At 43.7% G+C, this 20,812-nt stretch overlaps 1 protein-coding gene across 2 annotated transcripts; it reads right to left on the bottom strand.

Annotated features, from left to right (window-relative positions):
- Window positions 1–11,141: 11,141 nt before the first annotated feature.
- OSTM1 (osteoclastogenesis associated transmembrane protein 1) lies at window positions 11,142–20,459 on the bottom strand. 2 transcript variants are annotated; one of them, XM_009097227.4, is made up of 6 exons: window positions 20,114–20,459; window positions 17,211–17,325; window positions 16,230–16,327; window positions 15,087–15,251; window positions 14,153–14,318; window positions 11,142–13,847 (listed from the first exon to the last, which is right to left on the bottom strand). In XM_009097227.4, the coding sequence occupies exons 1-6, from the start codon at window positions 20,441–20,443 to the stop codon at window positions 13,792–13,794; spliced, it is 930 nt and encodes a 309-aa protein (XP_009095475.2). In that variant the 5' UTR covers window positions 20,444–20,459; the 3' UTR covers window positions 11,142–13,791. The 2 variants fall into 2 exon arrangements, with proteins under 2 accessions (XP_009095475.2, XP_050828516.1); XM_050972559.1 differs by having other exon boundaries at window positions 15,087–15,152.
- Between the last annotated feature and the right edge of the window lie 353 nt (window positions 20,460–20,812).

Here is a 20,812-nt window from a genome sequence, read left to right as displayed (position 1 = left end):
TGCAGAGGCTGTGCAAGCATAATGAAAGGAATAATGTGATTCTGTAGAGCTTTTATTCTCGTTCCTCATGAAAGCACAGCGCTTTGTGACAAAAGTCTGCCACCTCAACCTTTTCAAACATGGGCTGCTATAGAGAGTTATTACTTTGGTGAGGTGAGGATGTAAGATTGATTTGTACAATGTCATCACACCATGATGACATTGATTCCATTACCAGTATTTATTTTCTAAGCTTTTCCATTTACAGGTCATTTACCTTTTTAAACTACCACAGCAAATGGAAGGGCCGTGTTCAGTGCCACATCCTCAGCTGTACTGGGCTCCCCCCTGTCCCCAGTGTGACACACACCCCCTGCCTGAACTGCACACAGAGTTTTGCATTATTCTTTCAGATGTGCAGTGCTCTGCATTTTGCCACAGTTTTCTGATGCAGTAAGGAAAATAAGATAATGTACTAACAAATGGTTTTTAGGCTCCTAAAACCTACTTTAAATTGATTGAGCAGATTTTTAAAGACAAATACAAGGACCTTTGGTGCTCTTCTCCTGTTCTGACAAAGGATTAACAGAGACCAACACCAGGCTGAGACTTTGTGTGTTGTTGATTTTTTTTTTCACAGCTGAGCTTTATATCTCGAAACACCAGTGTTTCTAATGCAAATGCTACAGCCCTTCACTGTAGCAACTTAGAGGAGCAATGCTATGATTTTAATAAAGCTGTCAGATTAAGTGACTGCATGGTTACACCATGATATTAATACATGTTCTTAACTGTCAATTAGTTAACTGGCTAATAAAAAGAGCCAAGCTTATAGGATTTCACTAATGAATATAATGCTTTGTTTCTGGGCAAAACATATGCTTTGGATATATAATTAGAAAAAAGCCCCCCTCTCTCTCCCCCATCGAGAGAGCATGTGCAGCTGAATAAAGGAGCTCATTATACCTGTGAGGGGTCAAAGTCTGTGGATCTGTAGCTTATGGTATTATGACAGATTACAAAATCACTCTATTATGTTAGTCAATCTGTTTCCAAGCACAAACTAGCAGGGAGCAGGGCACTAGAACCTCCCGAGCAGGGCACCCTTTGGCTGTTCCCGGCAGTCTTATGATGGGTCAGCTGGCAGTGACACCACCTCTGACAGCTCACATGTCAGACCTTCCCTGCCTGACTTCTGCCTTTGTTACCGCAGAGCCTCTTCACAGGCAATCAATCCCTGCTTCAGGCTGCAAAGAGCTCCCAGTAAGAGCTGAAACAAATTTGAAATCCATGTGTAGCCATCACTTGTGCTAATGAAAAGGAAAAGCAGAGCACTTATGCTCCAGCTGACCTCTCTCAGGCTCTCACCTTAAATAAAAAAAGTAAATAAAAAGTTTTAGAGAGGGGAGCAGCTAAACAACAGCAGCTGGGAATGGAAGCATTTGGCTCAGCTTTGGTGCATGCATCAGTTTAAAAGGAAAAAGGTAATTCATATGTAGGATAAAGAAATTTCAGACATGATGGAGATCCTAAGAAATGTTTGACTTTCCTAATCTTTCAGGGAAATTATTCTGCTGGAAAGTCTTATTCAGTCAACTCAGCATAAAACTCTTTGGTACCAAGGGGAAAGAAAATCCTCTTGCATTTGAGAAACACAGCAGTAGTCAGCACTGTAGGCACATACATTTCTGACAGATCACAACTTTCTTAGGTTCTCCTGAAGAGAGGTGGTTCCACCACTGCCTTGAGCTGGTTATTTTGCCCTCTCACCAGTCTGGCAGCTGTGCCAAGACCAGGAGGGCCCCATGGCTCCCAGTGTGGCACAGAAAGACTGAAGAGTAAAGCAGAACCAGCAGCCTGGCTTAGGTAGTCCTTAAGGACTGGAACTAACAAAGACACATTTGTGCCCCATGATCAATTGACTGAAGTGCCCAGGAAGATGCAAAGTCTGGCTGTAGCTTTCCCTGCAGCTGCAGCTTCTACAGGCTCTGTCCTGTAGAATTTTGCCATGGCTAACCAATGGTGAGTTCAGGCTACCACCTCTTTGAAGGATAATTTCTGGGTGATTTATTTCCTCTCCTCTTCAGCCCTTATCATGAAACTTGTAGGAGCTCCTGTCTCTTTGTATGTTTTCCCTCTAGTCCAGTTTGATTAAGATTTGCCAAGAGATTGCAAATATAAGAGATCACGATCTGGATTCAAACCCTTTAAGACACAAGTTTGCTTTCCCCAGGAAGCCAAGCACAGAATGTGCTTGTCCTGTTATTCATTGAGAGCTTTTTTTCTTGAAATATCATGTAGAGAACACAATTTTAACCATCCCTTGTTTACAACAGCCTCTTGAATGTCACTCAGCAGCAAAAGCAGCAACAGCTTCATGCATGGTCAATAAGGGACAGAGCTTAGGGCTGGTCCCAGAATGAAGGGATGTGCAATGCTCACCCTGGATTGGGGTTAACAAGCATTTAAGGAGCTATTTGGCTCTCCCTGAAACAGACACAGGGCTCCCAGCTCCTGCACAGTGGACTGCTCAAACTTCCAGGGATCACAGCAGAAGCTTTGCCACCAAACCCACCGGTGTGTCCTTCCTGGACACCACCTGTGCATGGAGCCAGGTGCCACAGGAAATACAGTGCAGAGAGCCTCAGCATCAGGAGGAGCCACAGCCCCTGGAGGACAAAGACTGGCCAAGGAGAGGTTTTTGTAGGATTATACTGGACACCATCCTGCCCCAGCAAGGAGCTGGGCATGGGATCTGACACCCAGCAGTCCTTTCTCAGCCCCTTCCTAGAGCTGCTGGCTTCACTTTCAGAGGTATCCCTGCAAAAACAGGAAACTGAGAAGCTCAGCATAGTCTCCCCTAGGGACAACTGTGTCTGGGTGGTCCTGCATGAGCAGAGGGGTCACACCAGAGGTCCCTTCCACCCTCAAGTATTCTGTGACATTTTGAGGAGGACCAGTATGTATTTGACAAGTATAACACTACTGAGATGTGGATTCATTCCATAGCCTGCATGAAGTAAGGGCCATGGTTCTGGAACCAAACAACCACTGGAGTGATAACAGCTGAATCTTCAAAGCCACCCTGGGTGTTCACAAGTGAACATGGACATGGCTGAAATGCTGCAAGGAAGCACTAGAGGGGAAACCTGAGGATTTATGTGAAAAGCAAGCAGAGGGAGTTGCTTACAGGACCCAGTGAGGACTTCTTCCCACCCTGCAGATTCCAGGAGCTGTGTCAGCTGTCCTGCCCTGAGTAGAAGCTCCTGAGACACCCAATGCTGAGTGACCACACACCTCTAGGAGCCCCTGCCTCCCCTCCACGTGCCTGCCCATTTCAGCAGTGATTTCCGTGGCATAGCAGCCCCCTGGGCTCCCCAGTGGTTCCTGGTCAGTGAGCCCCTGACCTGGCAGGGCCATGGGACCCAGTAAGTCACTGTGGGTGTTCTGGCACCTGTAAACTTGTCAATGTTAACCTCTCCCATCAGCTTCTTCTTGCTGCTTGCTGCACCCTTCCTTGGCCTGTTTGGTGTTTAGGAAGAGATCATGCCATTACCTGTTTGTGGTAATAAACTTCACCACAGTTACAAGGTACTCTCAAAATTTAACTTTTTCATTTTCAGTACCCCTCCAAATTAGCAGTAAAAGCTCTGAAAGGTGAAATAATAAAGTAGGAAACCTGGTTCTTGCTCTTTGAACCATCAGATGAGATAAAGTGATGGAAAATTTCCCATAACTGAGTTTTAGGGGAGTTTTAACTGAGTTTTAACTGTTATTATAACAAAACCAGAAGAGAACTTCTCCTTTACTGGGGAGTAGCCTTTCCTGGCAAACACCAGGAAATCAAAATTGATGTATTTGGACCAATATGTCATTTTCAATAAAATTTCCCAAGTTTTTAGAAAAAATACCTGGTTTTTTTTCTTATTCATCACCTCAAAGATAGACAATCTGTCAGTCTCTTTCTCTTGGAAATAATATCTGCTGTACTTCAGGAGCTACTTCTCAAATTCACTGACAGGTTTTCATACACATTTACCCATTTCAGTACTGAACATACAGTGTTGCCAGTCATACAAACACCCTAATAATCCCTGGAGGCTGCATCCAGGCATGGCAGGAGTCAGTTCATGTCCTTGGAGACTGACAGAGCAACATTAGTTTACAATGTGCAATGCTCTGATGTACTGGCTAGCAGCCAAGGAGTTCATGACTTTTATATGTTTCAACAAAAGGCGTTGAAAAGAGCTTTTGATATGGTTATTTGGTGAAAGAGATCAAACGTTTCCCCTTTGCATTAATCCGTTTCATGTTTTCAGTATGTAAACTAATTTTTAGAAATCTCATCTTGCAGGTGTTTGAGCACACGGTTTGACAAACAGTTCTTTGGGGCATATGTGCTACTGGGGGAACTGCAGAAGGGAAACAGCAAAGGTTTAGGAAAACCCTAGCAGGTTTAAAAAGTGTGAACAAAAAATGATGGGTCCTACCCACGGTGCCAGAGCAGGCAGGCACAGTGGAGACGGGCTCCTGGACTAGAGATGACCCACTACAGCAGCTCTTATGTTCCTCAGTGGGCACTGCTCACAGGCAGTTGTCACCCAAAGCCTGTGCCAGGAAACTACAGATGCCTGGGGTCTGTGTTCCAGCAACACAAGAAATGGGAGAAGCCCCACGGTGCTCCTGCACTCTCCAGGCTGCTCCCCCAGCCAGGACCTGCCTGGCCTCTCCCAGACTCCTGCCAGGCTCAGGCAGCTGTGCCTTCACCACTGGCCAAGGCTCCTGCTTCCACGTGGGCAGGAGGGCTTGCCCAAGGGCCATGAGAGGCTGAGCTCACTTACACACCACTCAGCACTTGTTTTCTGACCTCTGCAGCCACATTGTGAGTCCTGGCCCACACTTGTTTGTATGAGCCTGGCTATTGTATGCGAGCCAGGCTTTACTGTTCTTCTTAAAAGCTGTCCCCAAAATGAGATTTACTTCTAAGAAATAACAAAGCCCAGGCAGGCAGTCATACCTTCTTCATCATTCCTGGGGATTTGATTTCTTTTTAAATGACCTCTAAAGTATTTTCTCATTAAAGCAAGGTCTGTTTTTAAGAGACCAATGTAATTTAATTAGTCATTTTGCACAAGAGGCACATCTGAGTGGAATTTATGCTCCTCTTATCCCCTTTTAGCAGATATGCATTTTTTCCTAGCAGTGAGTAAGATGGGGTCTCTTAGTCTCTCAATCTCTACTTTTTTCCTCTTTTACCTCATCTCCCCTCTCAGATGCTGGAAGCGAGAACAGTGGAGTCTGTGCACCTCCACTGTCTGACTCATGGCACAGGAGCTGAGAGGTAATGCACTCTGAAATCAGAAAGGTGCACTTAAAAAGAAAAAGAAATACGTATATGTATATTTAAAATCTATTTTAGACACTTTCATCTGTTACTTCTATTTCTGTCCACATTGACTGATGCTTATTGTCCCCTCAGAATGAGTTTCCAGTGTAAAAATATGAGTTTCAAAACGTCAGACCATGAAGATAACTCACACCTTGATTCCTGCCCCAATCACATAAAGGATGGGGCTGCTTCTTTTACTGAGCTATTGCAGCTGTGTGAGCATAAATCAAAAAAAAATGCAGATCTTGAATCAAAATGATCAGAAATAGAAACCAGAACAGAGAAGAAAACATGGGTTTGCCAAGTTTAAGTGCCTTCAAGATCTTATGGTTGATTCAGAAGAGCTGGTTGAAGGGCAGAGCACAAGGGTCACATCTGGCATCCCTGTGCTGAGAGGCCATGTATCCAAACCCCAGTGATGTATCCTCTTTGCTTACAGACTTCTAGACACAGAACATTGAGAGGGTGAGAGATCAGGCCAAGCACATCTGTGCCTGCTTTGCTTTTTCCTTGAGGCTGCCTACCTGTATGTAAGACTGCTGGCTGCTGCAGTCAGCAGCAAGGTGTGCACTGCAGGGCAGCCATCCCATCTGGGGATAAACCCCAAAATCCCAGGGGGAAGCCTGCTCCCTGTCACAGAGCTATAGTCCCTCTGCATGCTCGCCAGAAAGCACAGGACATGGGGTTTTACTTCTGACCTCTTACTACAGAGAGTTGCTTTCACTGGAACAGAAGTGGGCATCTGTATGTGTTAAGAGGCAAAAATCTGCCCCTGTTACCAGTCATTGGGGATCAGCTTGTGCACACAATCTCCTCAGGGAAGTGAGAGAGAAGCCCTATAAAGAAACTAGGCCCTTTCACCTGCTTGATTTTTGGAGTGGTTCCTCACTACCCAACCATTTGGGAGACAGCCACATGCTCCCCAACAAAGCTGGCACACACACAGCTGCTGGGCCAAAGCAGCCTCTGCTATGACTCGTGGAGGATGCAGGTAAATATCACAGATAAAGAACAGGCAAGCTTGCTTTGACCATGCCAGCCAAGAGACAAGCTAAAAGCCAATGAAATTGTTCCAGGAAAAAGAAAGAAAAGAAAAGCTTAATCTTAGTAAAAATATAGTCCCTGAGCACTGGCGGGGTCAGGGTCAGGTTGGGTTACACGTTGTATAAGTCCCCATTATACAAGCCAAGGCAGGGCAGAGGCTTTCCCAGGACTATTCAATCCTCCTTTCTCCTGCTTGGTTTCACTATTCCCTCATTCCTTCCTTCTCACTATCCCTTCCTCTGATGCTTGCTTGGACATCAAACAGGTCCAAGTGCTTCTATCGCTGTGAATTAGAAGATCACACAAATCACTTCGTCTGTGAATAAAATATGACTGTGGGAGCTTATGAGTGGGCCTAAAGTTGCTCATGTGAGTGGCTGCAATAAAGGCAGCTGCTTATCTCTGTAGCAGAAAAAATAAGTATATTATGCAGTAGGAACTGAGCCTGCTGTAACACAGAGAGACCAGAGCCCAGGGACTAAATGCAAGCATCACTTACATCTGTGCAGTTTGGAGAGCAACAGCAAACACTGCTGAGGGAGCTCCTGATAGTTGAGGAAAAACACACAAGTATTCCTCAGAAATATGGCTGTTACTATTCCTCCGTTATAAACCAGCTACTGAGGACAGTGTTTTCCCCTTGAAGCATGCATGTTCTTCTCAGGGCACTCCATCATATTCACCTTCAGATTCTGTTCTTCCATGGAAAAGTGCCACATCAGTGGCAAATTAATATCTTTGCCAGCACTCACAAGCTCTCTTTTTGCATCTCAGCACTCACCCTTCAGGCAGATGTTCTGAAAGCATCTTCAGGTTTGTTTGGGTTTTTTTGTTTAAATGGAGCAATGCAAAGTAAGGCTGCTTCCCCAATAGTCTTCCAGAGTGCATTTGCTCCTCCAGAAACAGCTTCCTTCAAGTCCTCAACTCACTTATTACCAGATCACTTTTGTCTCCGTGTTCTGATCACCTGAGCAAAAGCAACATTCACCAGAAGTTACATGCACTTTCTAGACTGAGAGCCAACACCTGCATTTGGAAACCTGCTCCAGCACAGTGCAAATGCACCATATTTTTTTATAATTTCTACGTGTTTAATTGCTCTCAACTCAGCACACACCTGCAATACTTTGAACCACATTTCTCTGGGTTTGATATTCTAAATTTGACTCCAAGACCCCAAAAAGCTGCTGAAACATGTTGGCAACTCATCATAGTCTTCCAAAGAAAAAGAAATATAACGTTGTACTGCAAGCAGTGCATTTCATTGCAGTTTTGAGAACTACAGATGCCCCAGCAAATACAACTTGCTTCCTAATGAACAAGAAGGGAAGGTAATTATCTAAAACAGCATTTTAATGACAGAGGGAAAGAACAAAACAGTAATCAAAACCCACTGAAAGCCCAGTTGAAGTTTGCCACTATAGCAGGAAGAGAACACACAGTTTTATCTGGAAACTGGAGAGCTTAAACTTCTGACCTGCCCAGTATTATGCAAAAGAACAGACTTTCTATTATACATTACACAATACTGGACAGGTGTGAATACCTGTGCTCTTTCTTCCCTGTCTCCTTCTATAGACTCCTTTGAAAAACTTCTGTCTTTGCCACATCTTTCTTGGGACTCTTCTTTGCAAAGCCAAGATGCCTGCTCCTTGCAGTCTGTTTTTTGATGCAGCACAGTAAATTGCTACTCTTTGAAATGCTTGAAAAAAGGTTTTTGAATGGAGTCCAAAGGAAGATTCTGATTGCCAGTGGTTGTTCTCTCTGTCTTAACCTAGATCAGTTTGACATAAGCCATTTATTTCATGGTTAACCCCAGAAAAATCCTGAAGGGAGTATAAATTTGTGCATTAATCCTGCTCACCGGTTTGGTTCCACTTAGTTTTGGATGAAGGAGGTGCCACGTTGCAACTCTCCAACCCATATTTACCTTTTCAAATGCTTTTTTAACCAAACCCCATTTGGGAAGCCTTCTGTGACTCTCCCACAAACTCATTGTTGTAGAGGAGAGAAAGTCACACCACTGTAAGTGCTGAGCGTTACAATGAAATATAAAGCAGCATTAAAGTTGCTCCGTGCTTAATGCGGCGGTTTAAGCAGCTAATCTTGTTTCGCTTGAATGGCATGTTCATTACAGCAAATAAATCAGTAACATGCAGGATTATTGAAGAGGAAAGACACATTAAACCAGTTTAGGGCATCATATTGATTTTCCAATTTTTTTTTTTTTTAGGGTCCAATTCAGCTTGGCGTTTTTCAACAGTCAGTTCTAATAAATGCTTGTATAGCACAGATTAAGCAGGTGGGAACACTGCCCAGAAAGAGTATTATGAATAACTTAATGCACTGGTTTAATTGCAGCAATCCATGATACTTACTGTGCTGGCACCAGAGGAGAATTTTCAGTATTAAAAGTTAAAAATTCAACTGAGCTACTAGCAAGTATCTTTCTTTTAATAATTATTTGGAAAAAAGAAAATCCATTTTTTTTCACCTCAGATGGAAGCAGAGGAAGATTAGAGCTCATGTAACTATTTAACTTATTTCTGCCACAGCTAATTAAGATATTGTTAAAAAATAATTAGCATTTACTTGACACAACTTTGCCTCCCTGACACGGCAAAACATTGCAGCAGTGTCTTTGTGCTCAATCAGCCCTATTCTGCTCAATCCTCTTTGCAAACAGGATGCACAGAAGTGAAAAAGCCCAAACCTAGCTCATGTTTCAAGCAACAGGCTCCTTTCACAGCTGTACTCTAGAGTATCTCCATATTTCTTCCCCACAGCACCAGTTCCCTGGCAATGTCCTTGCCACAGTTCGGAGCAGATGCAGGGGGAAACCAGTTTGGAGCAGCACCAACTTTCCAGCAGAGCAAAGCACTGAAGCTGCTGCCATCACAGAAGAAGATGCTGATCTGACAGCTCCCTAAGCCCACACCCAGTCCTGGGTACAGACCATGCCAGGAACACTTGAAAGATCAGCAAAGATGCCAAAGATGTAACTTCTTCCAAGTGCAGGTGTTTGATACAACTATCACACAACTGATGGTGGTCACCGATCACATCACCTGTTTTCTTCTTTTCCATCTTATTTTTGTCTTGGATTAGGTTAGTATCTCCAAGGTAGAAACTGCACTTCAACTCTCAGCACAACACAAAGCACACAAATCATCCTGGCTGCCTCCAGCAAGTAGCAACACCCATCACAATGCTGGGAGAAGCAACACTCCAAAGATGTCTTGCAAAATTTACTGGCTTCGCTCTTCCAATGTAACTTTATCCTGCACAAGCTTAATGAATTCAGGCTAAAAGTGCTTACATCAGTCCCAGAGGAAAAATTCACAATGAAATATGAACAAAAATTGATAAGTTACCCATACATTCTGATTAGGAGTACAGTGATTTTGCTAATCACACAGCTTATCGTTCCAGAGGAACTCTATATTCAGGGCATGAAAACTAAGGTAGAAATTAGCAGAAACACAAGATTTGACAGTACTTGATTAACTGGGCAGAAAGCACCAGAAACAAAAGCCATTTTGTTTGAGCCATTTTGTGATTATAGCAGATATTTAATGAAGATGCAGAAAGCAGCCATTACAAAAAAAAAAAAAAAAAAAAACCAAAAAAAAAAAACCCACTATGTTTGGTTTTTTTTTTAAATGCCCCTTGTTTAGTGCTAAACAGGAGTCCTCACTCAGCTCAAAACAGACCAGGAGCTTTAAAGAACCTTTGAACTAGGATTATTTTGACACCATCACACAATCCAGGTACCCTCCCAGAAGAAAGCCGTTGCTTTTCACTCAGAAGCAAGTCTCTGCTGTCATCCTGCTCCTCACTCCCAGCTGTGACCTGTTCAGGCCCCCAGCACAGACCAGTGCGGGGTTCAAGCTCAGCTGCTCTGCATGCAGCAGCCCCCAGCCTCACTTTGACCAAGAAGCCAGAGCATCCCCCTCCCAGCTCAGCTGCCATCACGGTCCCATTCATATTCTCTTTTCACAGATGCTGAGAAAAGAGAATATGAATGGGACCGTGATGGCAGCTGAGCTCTTCAGCAGCCTCCCCGTCTGCTTACAGACCCCCATTTCTGAACCTGTGCTCCATTCATCAATTAAATCCTCTACTCCTCGCCCCTGCCCTTCTCCTGCGCAGATTCCCTTTCAAGTTCCTCTCCCGAGCACAGAGGCAGCTAGAACCACACCGACAGTGCAGCTCGCCCCGCCTTCCTGGACGTCCCTTGCAAGGGACAAGACTTGGATCTGCCTTTGCAAATCGCAGCATTAGAGCACAAGGCTCCTGCCACCAGGCGAGACACCCGACTCTCTCCATGGTGAGGCACTGCGCTGCTGCTTTTTAAACCCTGCAGCCCAACAGCGATACAACACGGTGCCTGTTGAAGCTCTAAGGGGCTGGTAACCAAAAGCCTCCCCCCACAAAAACAGTAAGTTAGCCCCAGCTGCCTTACTGCTGCACACCCATCCATGAAAGTCAGTCACAACTGACACGAGCCTTGCCATTGACCGCCGGAGGCTTCAACAGAGCGGAAACTCCACCCTCCCAGCAGTGGCTGTTCTGTGATTCAGCACAGCACTGCTTTGAAAAAACCTTTCTGGTGCTGTTGTCCTGCAAACAGCATAATGAAGAATAATAAGCAGGTGCTTCTGAACACAAACCCAGAACAGGAGGAGTATAAAACTACTACAGATGAAGCAATTAAGTAACCACGCTGTTCACTGTTTAGTGACAATCTTTATTTGAGCTGACTTTGCACGTTTAGGGGTTTCCCAGTAAGTATAAATAAGAATCAAAGTGCTACCCCCCCACAGTAAGAAATCTTTATTTCCACCAAAAAAAAAAAAAATACAAACAACCAGTATTCCAAAGTTTATGCTTTTTAATACATATAATACCAAAAAGGAAAAAAATAAACAAAATATGAAAGACTAGCAGCAAAAAGAAGTCTATTTCTCTTTCAAAAGTCTGTTTTCTTCCACATTTCTCTAACAGAGTATAAAGAGAATTCAATCAATTTATATATGAAATAGCCTACCAAAATTATAACACTGTGTAAAGAAAGTTTACAGTAGAAAGTCGGGGGGGTGTAGGAAAAAAAAGGAGAAGATAGTAGATTTAACATTTAAAATCTCAAGTGTAAACTTTGCTGCTGCTTTAAAATCAAAAATGACAAAAGTCACATGAGTATTTCCGTTTGGCTTAGGAGCCAGGAAAATAAGAAAAGCTGATTTTTTTTTTTTTAAAGTGCTTAACCACCATATCCAAAAGTAATGACTTTCAGACCTACTTAACATGAATGTGCTCAAAAAGCCACCGCTTACAGTATAAATGCTGTCATTCTGAAATGCTGCACATACAAACTGGCTTTATCTGCACGAATGAAAGATTCCTTTGAACAGCCCTCAATCATATGATGTCCCAAATCAATGTAATGCTATTAGAGCAGGCAGCTGAGTAAGTACCAGAAAGTTGAAGTTTAAGAATAATAGATATAAAAAATACTTTTTCTTCTTAAAAGGCAGCATGCCTCTCCCAGCCAAATGAAGGTACTGTTATGCGAGAGAAACACAGTTTTATATCGGTGTTGTAAACTGCCTAAAACAAAGTGACTGCTGATCTAGTAATTCACATGTTACACAGAGGAAGATAGATACTGCTTTCTGACAAAACACAAAAAGGCAATCATACGGGTGGGACCAGTTACTAACACAGTATTTTTCTTATTATTAAACATACTGTTTAATAAACTTGTTAAACTTGACTTCAAAACCAACAGAATATCCTAACAGAAGAAAATTAACAAATAAAAATAAAATAATTAATAAAACAAATTATTTGAAGAGTTTTTATTACACCTTTATATATTTATTTGAGCCTTAGTGCAAAGGAAAAAAAATCAACATTATAGGCTCCAAAGCAAATCAAATACAACTACTTCACAGGGCATTTTGACAGACATCAGGCACAGATTTCAAGAGAAATTTAAATTTTTTTTTTTTTGCTGTAATGACCATTCTTTTTTATTTCCAGGTTAGAAAATACATTGAAAAATTGGAGCAAAGGCTCTGGCATTCATTAACCTCAGGTACAGCTATAAATAATTTAAACACTACCACTCTCCCAAATCAGAAATACAATAAACAAACTGACCTGCCACTATTGCTGCAGCCATCAAATGGTGCTCACAGCAGCACCACCCATCCCCCGCAGTTATTGCACGAATTTCTCCATCAACTTTAGAGTTCACCAAGCTGGAATTTGTTTACATCCATCTATTTCACAGGAATAATATTTTAAAACTATTTCTTGAAAGTCACCAATTCCCAACACAGTATATTCATATTCTTCAGAACAGTTTTTAAGTAAGGGAACCCACTGGTTCATTTACTGCTAAAACAGATTACCTAGAAAACACAACTTTTACCCGACAAAGTTCCTGTAAACACCTCTGTATTAAGCCACAGCAAGCTCTAGACCAGTAAATCCAGCATTTCCAGTGACTTGACTTTACCTCACTTCTCCTCTACAAAACAAAAAAACCACTAAAACATTAGAATTAAAAAGGAAAGCAAATGGCATAATAAACAGAGAGTGAAACCTTGTTACCCAAGCAGGTATGCAAAATTAGCTTGTGAAAATGTAAAATTTGAAAAGCAACAATTTTAGTGGTTAAAGTGTGCAAAAGACTAAATATGCCACCAGTTTCAGAGAAAACAGAATACTGTAGCCATCAATAATTACTATTCAAGTCCAGCACTGGCAGTTGTGCTGCTTTTGTTGCCATTTTAGATACTATATACTTCCACTTTCTCTGCATATTTCATGCCTCTTTTTTAACAGATGCCAGCAGCATGACTTTTCAGTGGTATAGGAAAGATGGGAACTTTTTTGAAGGGTTCTTTCCAAGTCTGAATATTATGTGGAATTCAAAGTAATGTTTTAAGCAGAAACACAAAACATTATTTGAAATTTTGTCTATCAAAATCACTTTGAAAAGATTCAAAATCTCAGGTTTTTGTGAAGCAAATATAGAAAAATACTACAAGGAAATACTACAAGGAAAGTGCAGCTACTCTACCGATGTGAAGCACAAAGGCTTAGGAACAGAAAAACACAGCTTCAGCCCTGACTGAAAAAAAAACCCCACAGATTTTTCAAAACCAGAGTCCATACAGTGTCACACAGCCCTGCCTTGTCATGTTTGTTAATATCCTCGCTTAGAAGTCAGACAGCATTTTGTTTAACTTGTGTTGCTCTGTATCATTACACTAAACCATAATTAACTCCTCTTTTGTGCCGGCCTCATTCCAACACAATTGTACCCACTGTATACCAGCAGCAGCTCTCAGGTTTTGTTTTGCAGCTCAGCTGTATTTTTCTTGGATGTTCACAAGATTGGCATTTGACTGGATGCGTTTGGCTAGAAAGGGAAAAATTATATGAAAATTAAACACAAAGAATTCCACAAAACTAGTCTCTCCACTCCCTCTATTTATCCGACACAGACTTGCAAACAGCTTTGTTCACATCCAGAAACTTTAATGAAAAGATATGGCTGAAGCTCTTTCCTACCCTTCTTCAGGGGACAGCAGCAGACTAATAGTTGCTATTAGCGCCGTCAGCACAGCTGCAGGCAGATCTGGCTGGGCCTCCTCTCCCACAAGAGCCAAGCAAATCCCTGGCACCTCCCAAGTCCAACAGAGAAATGCCAACACCACCACTTACGCAAAATGAGTATCCGTTTCTTCTGCTTCGAGTGAAGGAAGCTACTAAGATAAAAAACAATAGGTAGGAAGAGGATAAAGGATGAAACTGCAATCACTGGGACTGTATCACTGCAGGGAAGAGAACAGTTGAACGTCCTGCTCCAAAGCTTTCGAGTGATGTTCATCTAAAAAGAAAACACAAGCAAACCATGAAAGCAAGCACATGCTTTTTTTCTGTGCAGCATGGCATGGCAAACAGTCAGGCCTCAAGATATGCAGTGTTCAAGTATCACCTCAGAAAATTGCACTTGAACACGCCTCCCCCAAAAACAAGCAAATACCTGGAAATGTTGAAACAAACTATTTAGATGGAGCCAAGATTTCACATCAAAACTTTCATAAGCTTCAAAAACATAACTGTACTCAGATACATGTAGACACTGCTGCACGCCTGGTTTCCAGAGTGCTCACTGATAATCTGTGGGGACAGGGCTAATCCCATACTTTTGAGGAGCACTCCTTCAGCCCAGCCACTTTAACTCCACAATGTATCAAAGCTTTTTCCAAACATATGTTGTCAATGCTGAGGATCCCTAGGAACAGCTGCTCTAATAAGGAATCAATTAACACACCAGCTAGAACAATAGCAGTAAAGCCTCACATTAAAAGCCACAAGATTAAGAGATTTTTTTTTTTTAATCCATCTCCTTCACAGTAAAAAGAAATGAAAGTGCAGCTATTCAAACTGGTATGGGTTCAGGAGATCAGGAGCTTCAGTCACACTCCTGTGACACTGCCTAAGGGCAGGACCTCACAGGACAGCCCCACCAAGCACCTCCCACCATGGGACACCAGCCTGCCAAAGGCACTGCCCCCTGCCCAAAGGAAAAAGCAATCCTAGTATGAAAAGCACAAATGGCTCAGATGAATAAAATGTATTAACAAATACTTACTGCATCTTCCACGTCAATACACAAGTGTGCAGAGTGAGCAGATTCACCCCCTTGCCTGTTCAGCCTCTGCAGGTGGTTATACAGGTCATTCAATTTCATGTAGGTTTCATTGCAGTTTTTGCACACTTCTGTGTAGTTATTTGGTGACAAATCAATGCCTTGCCCCTAGGGTTATGAAACTCTGAATAAATGACAGTTTAAGGCATTAAACAAAAAATTGGTTTGATTTGTTCCTACTGACATTGAGCAGGACAGACTGTGCCATACCAAGCAATCCTTTCCATCTGTGGCCTTCAGCACCCATGAATGCAATACAGGACACTTGAAAAGAAAACTACAATCTCTGAAGATATTTCAACCCAGCAATGGTTGTACCAGCTACCCACTGACCACTGCGTTAAATTATAGTTTAATCACTCCAAGTTTCCAATAAGACACTCCACACTGCTCCTGACCAAGGCCTATAAAGGCACATTTCTTAGAAAGCGTTAATAAAGAAGCAGATAGTTTCCCCAAAGATTGTTCCATGCCCATTGAAGGAAACCTATTTTACTTCTGGATGATCCTGAAATCTGTCCAGCTTCTGACTGAAATGGAATATGCAGTTTCTTAGGCTATATAGGGAATTTTCTCTGAAGACAGTTACCACATTTGTTTCACTAAGGAAGTTATATTGTCTTTGAAATATGGCCAACCTTTAACTATGAATAATTTTAACAGTCAAAAGAAAAGCTACAAGAATTAAAGGTGTCTGGTGCTTCTGAGCTAGTACATATTATCAAAAGGATATTTAAAGACTGAATTTCTACATAAAAAAGACAACAATTCTACAAAGCAAGAGCATGCAGACATGCTGGTTTTTACTATGTAATTATCAACTATTGTGAATTTAGAAATTTTGATGTGAAGTAGCACTGCAATTACAGACAAAATGAAGTCAAGGTGAGTATCAATTAGAATTAATTTCAGGCACTCGGTCTGTAAACAACTGCATTTTACCGATCATGGATTTATCTGCCTACAATTCACAAACTCAGCAGCAGTTTATTTGCCTAGTCTGCATCTGCAGTTTATTCAGCATAAATAAAATTTCAGTAGCAGTTAGAGGATTTAGTGCTTCTCTTAAATATACAGCATAAATACCTGAAGGTTATGTTCAAAACATGTCAGAGATTTATTGAATAAATCCAGGAATTCTTCAGTAGAATTTGATAATCCCTCACTGTTATTCTTTAAACAATCTGTTGAAAAGAAAGAAAAACATTGGGAAATTTTAATTTCTAACATTTCCACAGCCAGCAAGCCCCAGACACTCTACTCCTGCAAAAAGAGCTCTCAACTATAAAGGATAGGTCTAGTCAACACTGCAGTTTCCTTATCTGCCTGCCACTGATATCTCAGACCTGCTGACCTAATGCTTCATCGAGAACACATTTCAGAATTAATTTGCCTTGATTAAGTGAAAGATGAAGACTATCATCAAGAGCTTTCTGAAGAGGGGGACTGAATTATCTTTGGTCTTCGAGATAAAACAAGACATTACTTTTATTTCCCAGCCTACAAATCTGGCTTTGCCCAGCAACAGTAACAGCCATTTTGTGGAAGCAGAAGCACCAGCAGCAGAGATGAAATGGAGAGCACCCAGGAAACAGCTAGACCATGAACACAATAGTAGAAATCACAGTGTAATTATTTTTCTTTAAGAAAAGAGCTGAGCTTTTTACCAGCTTTGACAGAAGCTCTGGGGCTTTCCTTCTAGTCATGGGCTCAACCCTGTGTTACTGCTTCCATCCATCCTACCCTACTTCAGGGGCTCTAATCAGCCAGACGTTTAAAAACAACATTATTTGAGGAATTTAGGAGTTCAGCAACAGCACTGTGAAAGTAAGCCAACATCCTAGGAAACTCTCCTGAAAGTAGTAAGCACCATCAGTAGTTTTCTGACAGACTACTGCCCTCAGATTTTGGCCCTTACAAGAGAAAGCACTCTTGGAGTGGCTATAGCTCAGGATTTGTGTGTTATCTACTGGCTGTATTCAAACAAACACGCACAGTTCTGATCTGTGTAGATTTTAGGGGCTACGTCATCACAGCAGCATGAGAGCTACAGAATGAGTCACGTACTTGCGCAGTTGGCTGCCTCCCAGGTTTCATTGAAGAACTCCGAAAGGGTCACCACTATATGCAGCCTGTCTGAGGTCAAGATGCTTTTGGCACAATTATGGCTCTCAGAGGAATTCTAGAAACAAAAGGAAACAAGAAAGGAAGTGAAGAAGTGTTAAAAAATACAAAGGGGAATTTCTGAAATGTATTTTACACAAGCGCATCTAAAACAATCACAACACATCACATGGATATTTCTGGAAAAGGCAGAGCAGAAGTGATGGAACAAAAGTCTTTTGATTCTCCAGTTCATACTGTGAAGAACACAGCTTACTGCACACAGTCTCTGCAGGTCTACTAGGGCTACATGCAAGTCAGTCAAAAATACACAGGAAAAAAAAAAAAAAAAAAAAAAAAAAAAAAAAAAGAAAAACCAAGCACACAGACAGGACCTTCTCTGCCAGGTGGCTCATATTCATCCATTCCTGGGCCACAGCCCAGGAGCCAGCTCAAGGCATGTGCAGTCAGAGAAGAGGACAGAGTCATTCTCATTAGGCAAAAGAAACAGTTGAGGGAGCTGAACCAGCGGACTGGCCTCAAACAAACCAAACCCAAACAGAAACAGAAACAGCCTCCAAAACTGCTGCACCAATGTACTCTATCAGCAGCAAACTTTCCCAGTACAGCAACACCAGAGGAACAGAGTCCTCTGTGGAGCAGTGCCTGTGCTCATTCATCCAAGCACATGTCCAGGCCAAGCTCTCACCTCCCCAGACACAGCTACCAAGCTCATCTGTCTTAGTGAGCTATTCAATGCATCCCCATCCTCAAAGCAGGCTCTGCCACAACCCTTACCACAACTTATTCTCTGGACCAAGTTCATAAAAAAACCACACACGACTGTAAAAGCAGTTGTAGAATAAACAGGAAGTATTCTGATCAGAATTCAGATACAGAACCATGACCTCCAGTCAGCTGACTCCCACAGTCTAGCTCCTGGTGTCTGGCTGCTAAATTGACTTAAGCACTTCTCAAAATTGCCAAAGCTGCCAAAGGCCTCTTTGATAAGTGATGTGGGACACAGAAAAAAATAATCTCTTTAATGAGAAACTTGTTTTTTACAGTGCTTTACAAGAGATCCAGTTTCTGCCTCTCTGTGTTAAAATGGGGAGGGGAGGTTAAATAAGAACTTTCCCTGGAGGGCTCAGTTGCAGAAGTCAAATATTGCCACATCTGGTAACTCCCACACTTGCCTGCTTTCATTTCTACTAAGTTACAGATATGAAAGACTATTGTTTATGCAGGAAACTCTGGTTTCTTCACAAAGGCTGTGAAGCCTCCTCACCACCTGGGCTCACAAATAGGAAAAAGCACTTTACCAAAACTGAATCACACAGACCTAAACCATTCCTTAAATAAAGTTTGCCTAATTGATTCTTTAATTAGCCTGGTGAGGAGGATTTTATATTTCAGAAATGTCCAAAACTCAAACCGGCTGCTCCTGTCACACTGCACTCTTAACTGCTGTTAAGATAGAAACATCAGATACCTGATTAATTGTAATCAGGGACTGAGGTTGCAAGAGGCCACCTCCTTTATTCACCTAGTGAGTTAATCCAAACACAGAAGAAAGCCAACAGAAGTGCCTTCCAGAGCACATAGTGGACTAGTCCTCCCAGGCTGCTAGTACTCAAGCACAGCAACTGAAATGAGTTCATACATATTCTAAGTACCAAAATACATCTGGCTACTTAATCCTAGCCAAAATATCATGGCAAAAGTACCCAAGAGAATTACACATTCAATTTCTCACTTTAACGCTGCCTAGACACTGGTGTGAAACAGCTTCCATAAAAGAAACAAATAGACCACAAGTTTGCAAACTAAATCAAGAGACCACTGGCTACATATTTGCCCTTGAGAGAACAATTACCAAGGGGACATGCATGTATTCTCCCAATACAAGCACTGGGGCGGTGGGGGGAAATAGGAAAACAAACCAAAACACCACCCAAAAACAGCACTGATACTTCTCTAATGACAGGAGGCCGTGCAGTGAAATGGTTCACAGGCCACTGTGGCGCCTATTTATCACCCGGGCTTAGAGAGAAACAGACTTTTCTCATCAATGGCAATTCTAAATCTTGGAATTCAGAAATCCCAAGACTGAAAGCACAGTCTAGGGTACATACTCCTATAATCTTGCTCTCTGTCAGTTCTCTTACCAGGGCACAAACTTTTAGCCATCATCACAGAACAAAAACCCTTTGGTCTGATTCACTAATGTCATCCTCACATTATCTAAGGAACTAACTTTTACAATGGAGTCAACTCGATGGAGGATGTAAACAGAAGACCCAGCTTCAGTCAAAGTTCTCCCAGCAGTAGGGTGCACTTAACCCCGCCACTGCTCAGACTTTTTACACACTCTCCCATCAGCTTTGGAGGAAGAACACCGTGACACGGCTCCTCACAAGATGATGTGCCTCACTCACCACAGCTTCACAGGCCATCAGTTTTCCGGGAAGTGCCAGGCATCTAAGCTCTAGCAGTGCTCCTCATTAGTGCTCATACAACCTGTGAGCCAGGGCAGTGCTCCATCAGCAAGAACAACTCAAGTTTTTCCACTCCACAGCTTTCTCCGCAGCTGGAGCCACTTGCCCCCAGCCACGCCGGGAGCGGGCGGCACGGATCGTGCCGCAACATAGCAGCAGGAGGAGGAGGCCGTCCCTGGCAGCAGCGCTTCCCCAATACCCCCAGCCTCTGCCAAGCTGCCCTGCGCACCCCAGCGAGGCTTTCAGCCTGCCTTCCCGAGGCAGGAAAGTTCCGGCACCGAACTCACAGGCCTGGAAGCCTCAAGGAGAGGAGCCAGGCCCCCAGCCCGCCCCGGCAGCCACGCACCCCCCTGGGCCCCCCAGACGCACCCCGACGGCGCGGGCGATGCTGTCGTACTGTGCGAGCAGGCGGCGGTAGTGGCCGTGGCAGCCCTGGCACAGCCGCACCGGGCGGGCGCGCCGGGCCAGGCAGCCCGTCAGCGCCGCGCTGCCCTCCGCGAAGGCGGCCAGCAGGCTGCGGCACTCGGGCTCCAGGTCGGGCAGGTCGCCGGGCAGCCCCGCGCTCCACAGCTCTTCCGCCAGCTCCTGCGCCAGCTCCAGCGCCGGGGTCTGGCGTGGCCCCGCAGCGGCGGCGAGGCTGAGCAAGGCCAGCGCCAGCGCCGGCAGCGGCGCCCGGCACAGACACCACGGCGGCGCCATGGCGGCCGCGCCGAGGAACCGGAAGCGCCGCACCGGGAAAGAGCCGGCCCTCGCTCCGGGGCGCCGCCGCTGATTGGTCAATGTGAGGCGGGGGCAGAGAAAGGGGCGGGGAACGGGGCGGGGGAAGATACGGGAGGTACCGGGGGCGGGAGCTCAGCCCAGGGCGGGAGCTCAGCCCAGGGACTCACTCATCCAGGAGTCCATCCAGGAGTCCATCCAGGAGTCCATCCCGGGGTCCATCCCGGGGTCCATCCCGGGACACGGCGCTGGGGTGTCCCCAGGGCCTGGAGAGTGTGCGAGCTGTGCTTGTGCCCGCGGGATGTACCTGCCTCGGACGCATCCTGCTCCGCGGTTTCTGCGTCGTACGTT

Source organism: Serinus canaria, chromosome 3 (genome assembly GCF_022539315.1).
Source record: "Serinus canaria isolate serCan28SL12 chromosome 3, serCan2020, whole genome shotgun sequence".
Taxonomy (NCBI): Eukaryota; Metazoa; Chordata; class Aves; order Passeriformes; family Fringillidae; genus Serinus; species Serinus canaria.
Note: the sequence above shows the minus strand (reverse complement) of the source record. Positions and strands in the feature narration are given on the sequence as shown.

What these genes read in the sequence shown, in the direction of transcription:
- OSTM1 (XM_009097227.4), bottom strand. Translation starts at nt 20,443, where the DNA reads ATGGCGCCGCCGTGGTGTCTGTGCCGGGCGCCGCTGCCGGCGCTGGCG. An exon ending in GTATTGACGTGGAAGATGCA is followed by an intron (nt 14,319 to 15,086) that starts GTAAGTATTTGT and finishes TTTTCTTTTTAG; the next exon opens with ATGAACATCACTCGAAAGCT. An exon ending in GAAACGGATACTCATTTTGC is followed by an intron (nt 13,848 to 14,152) that starts GTAAGTGGTGGT and finishes TTCCCTTTCTAG; the next exon opens with CCAAACGCATCCAGTCAAAT.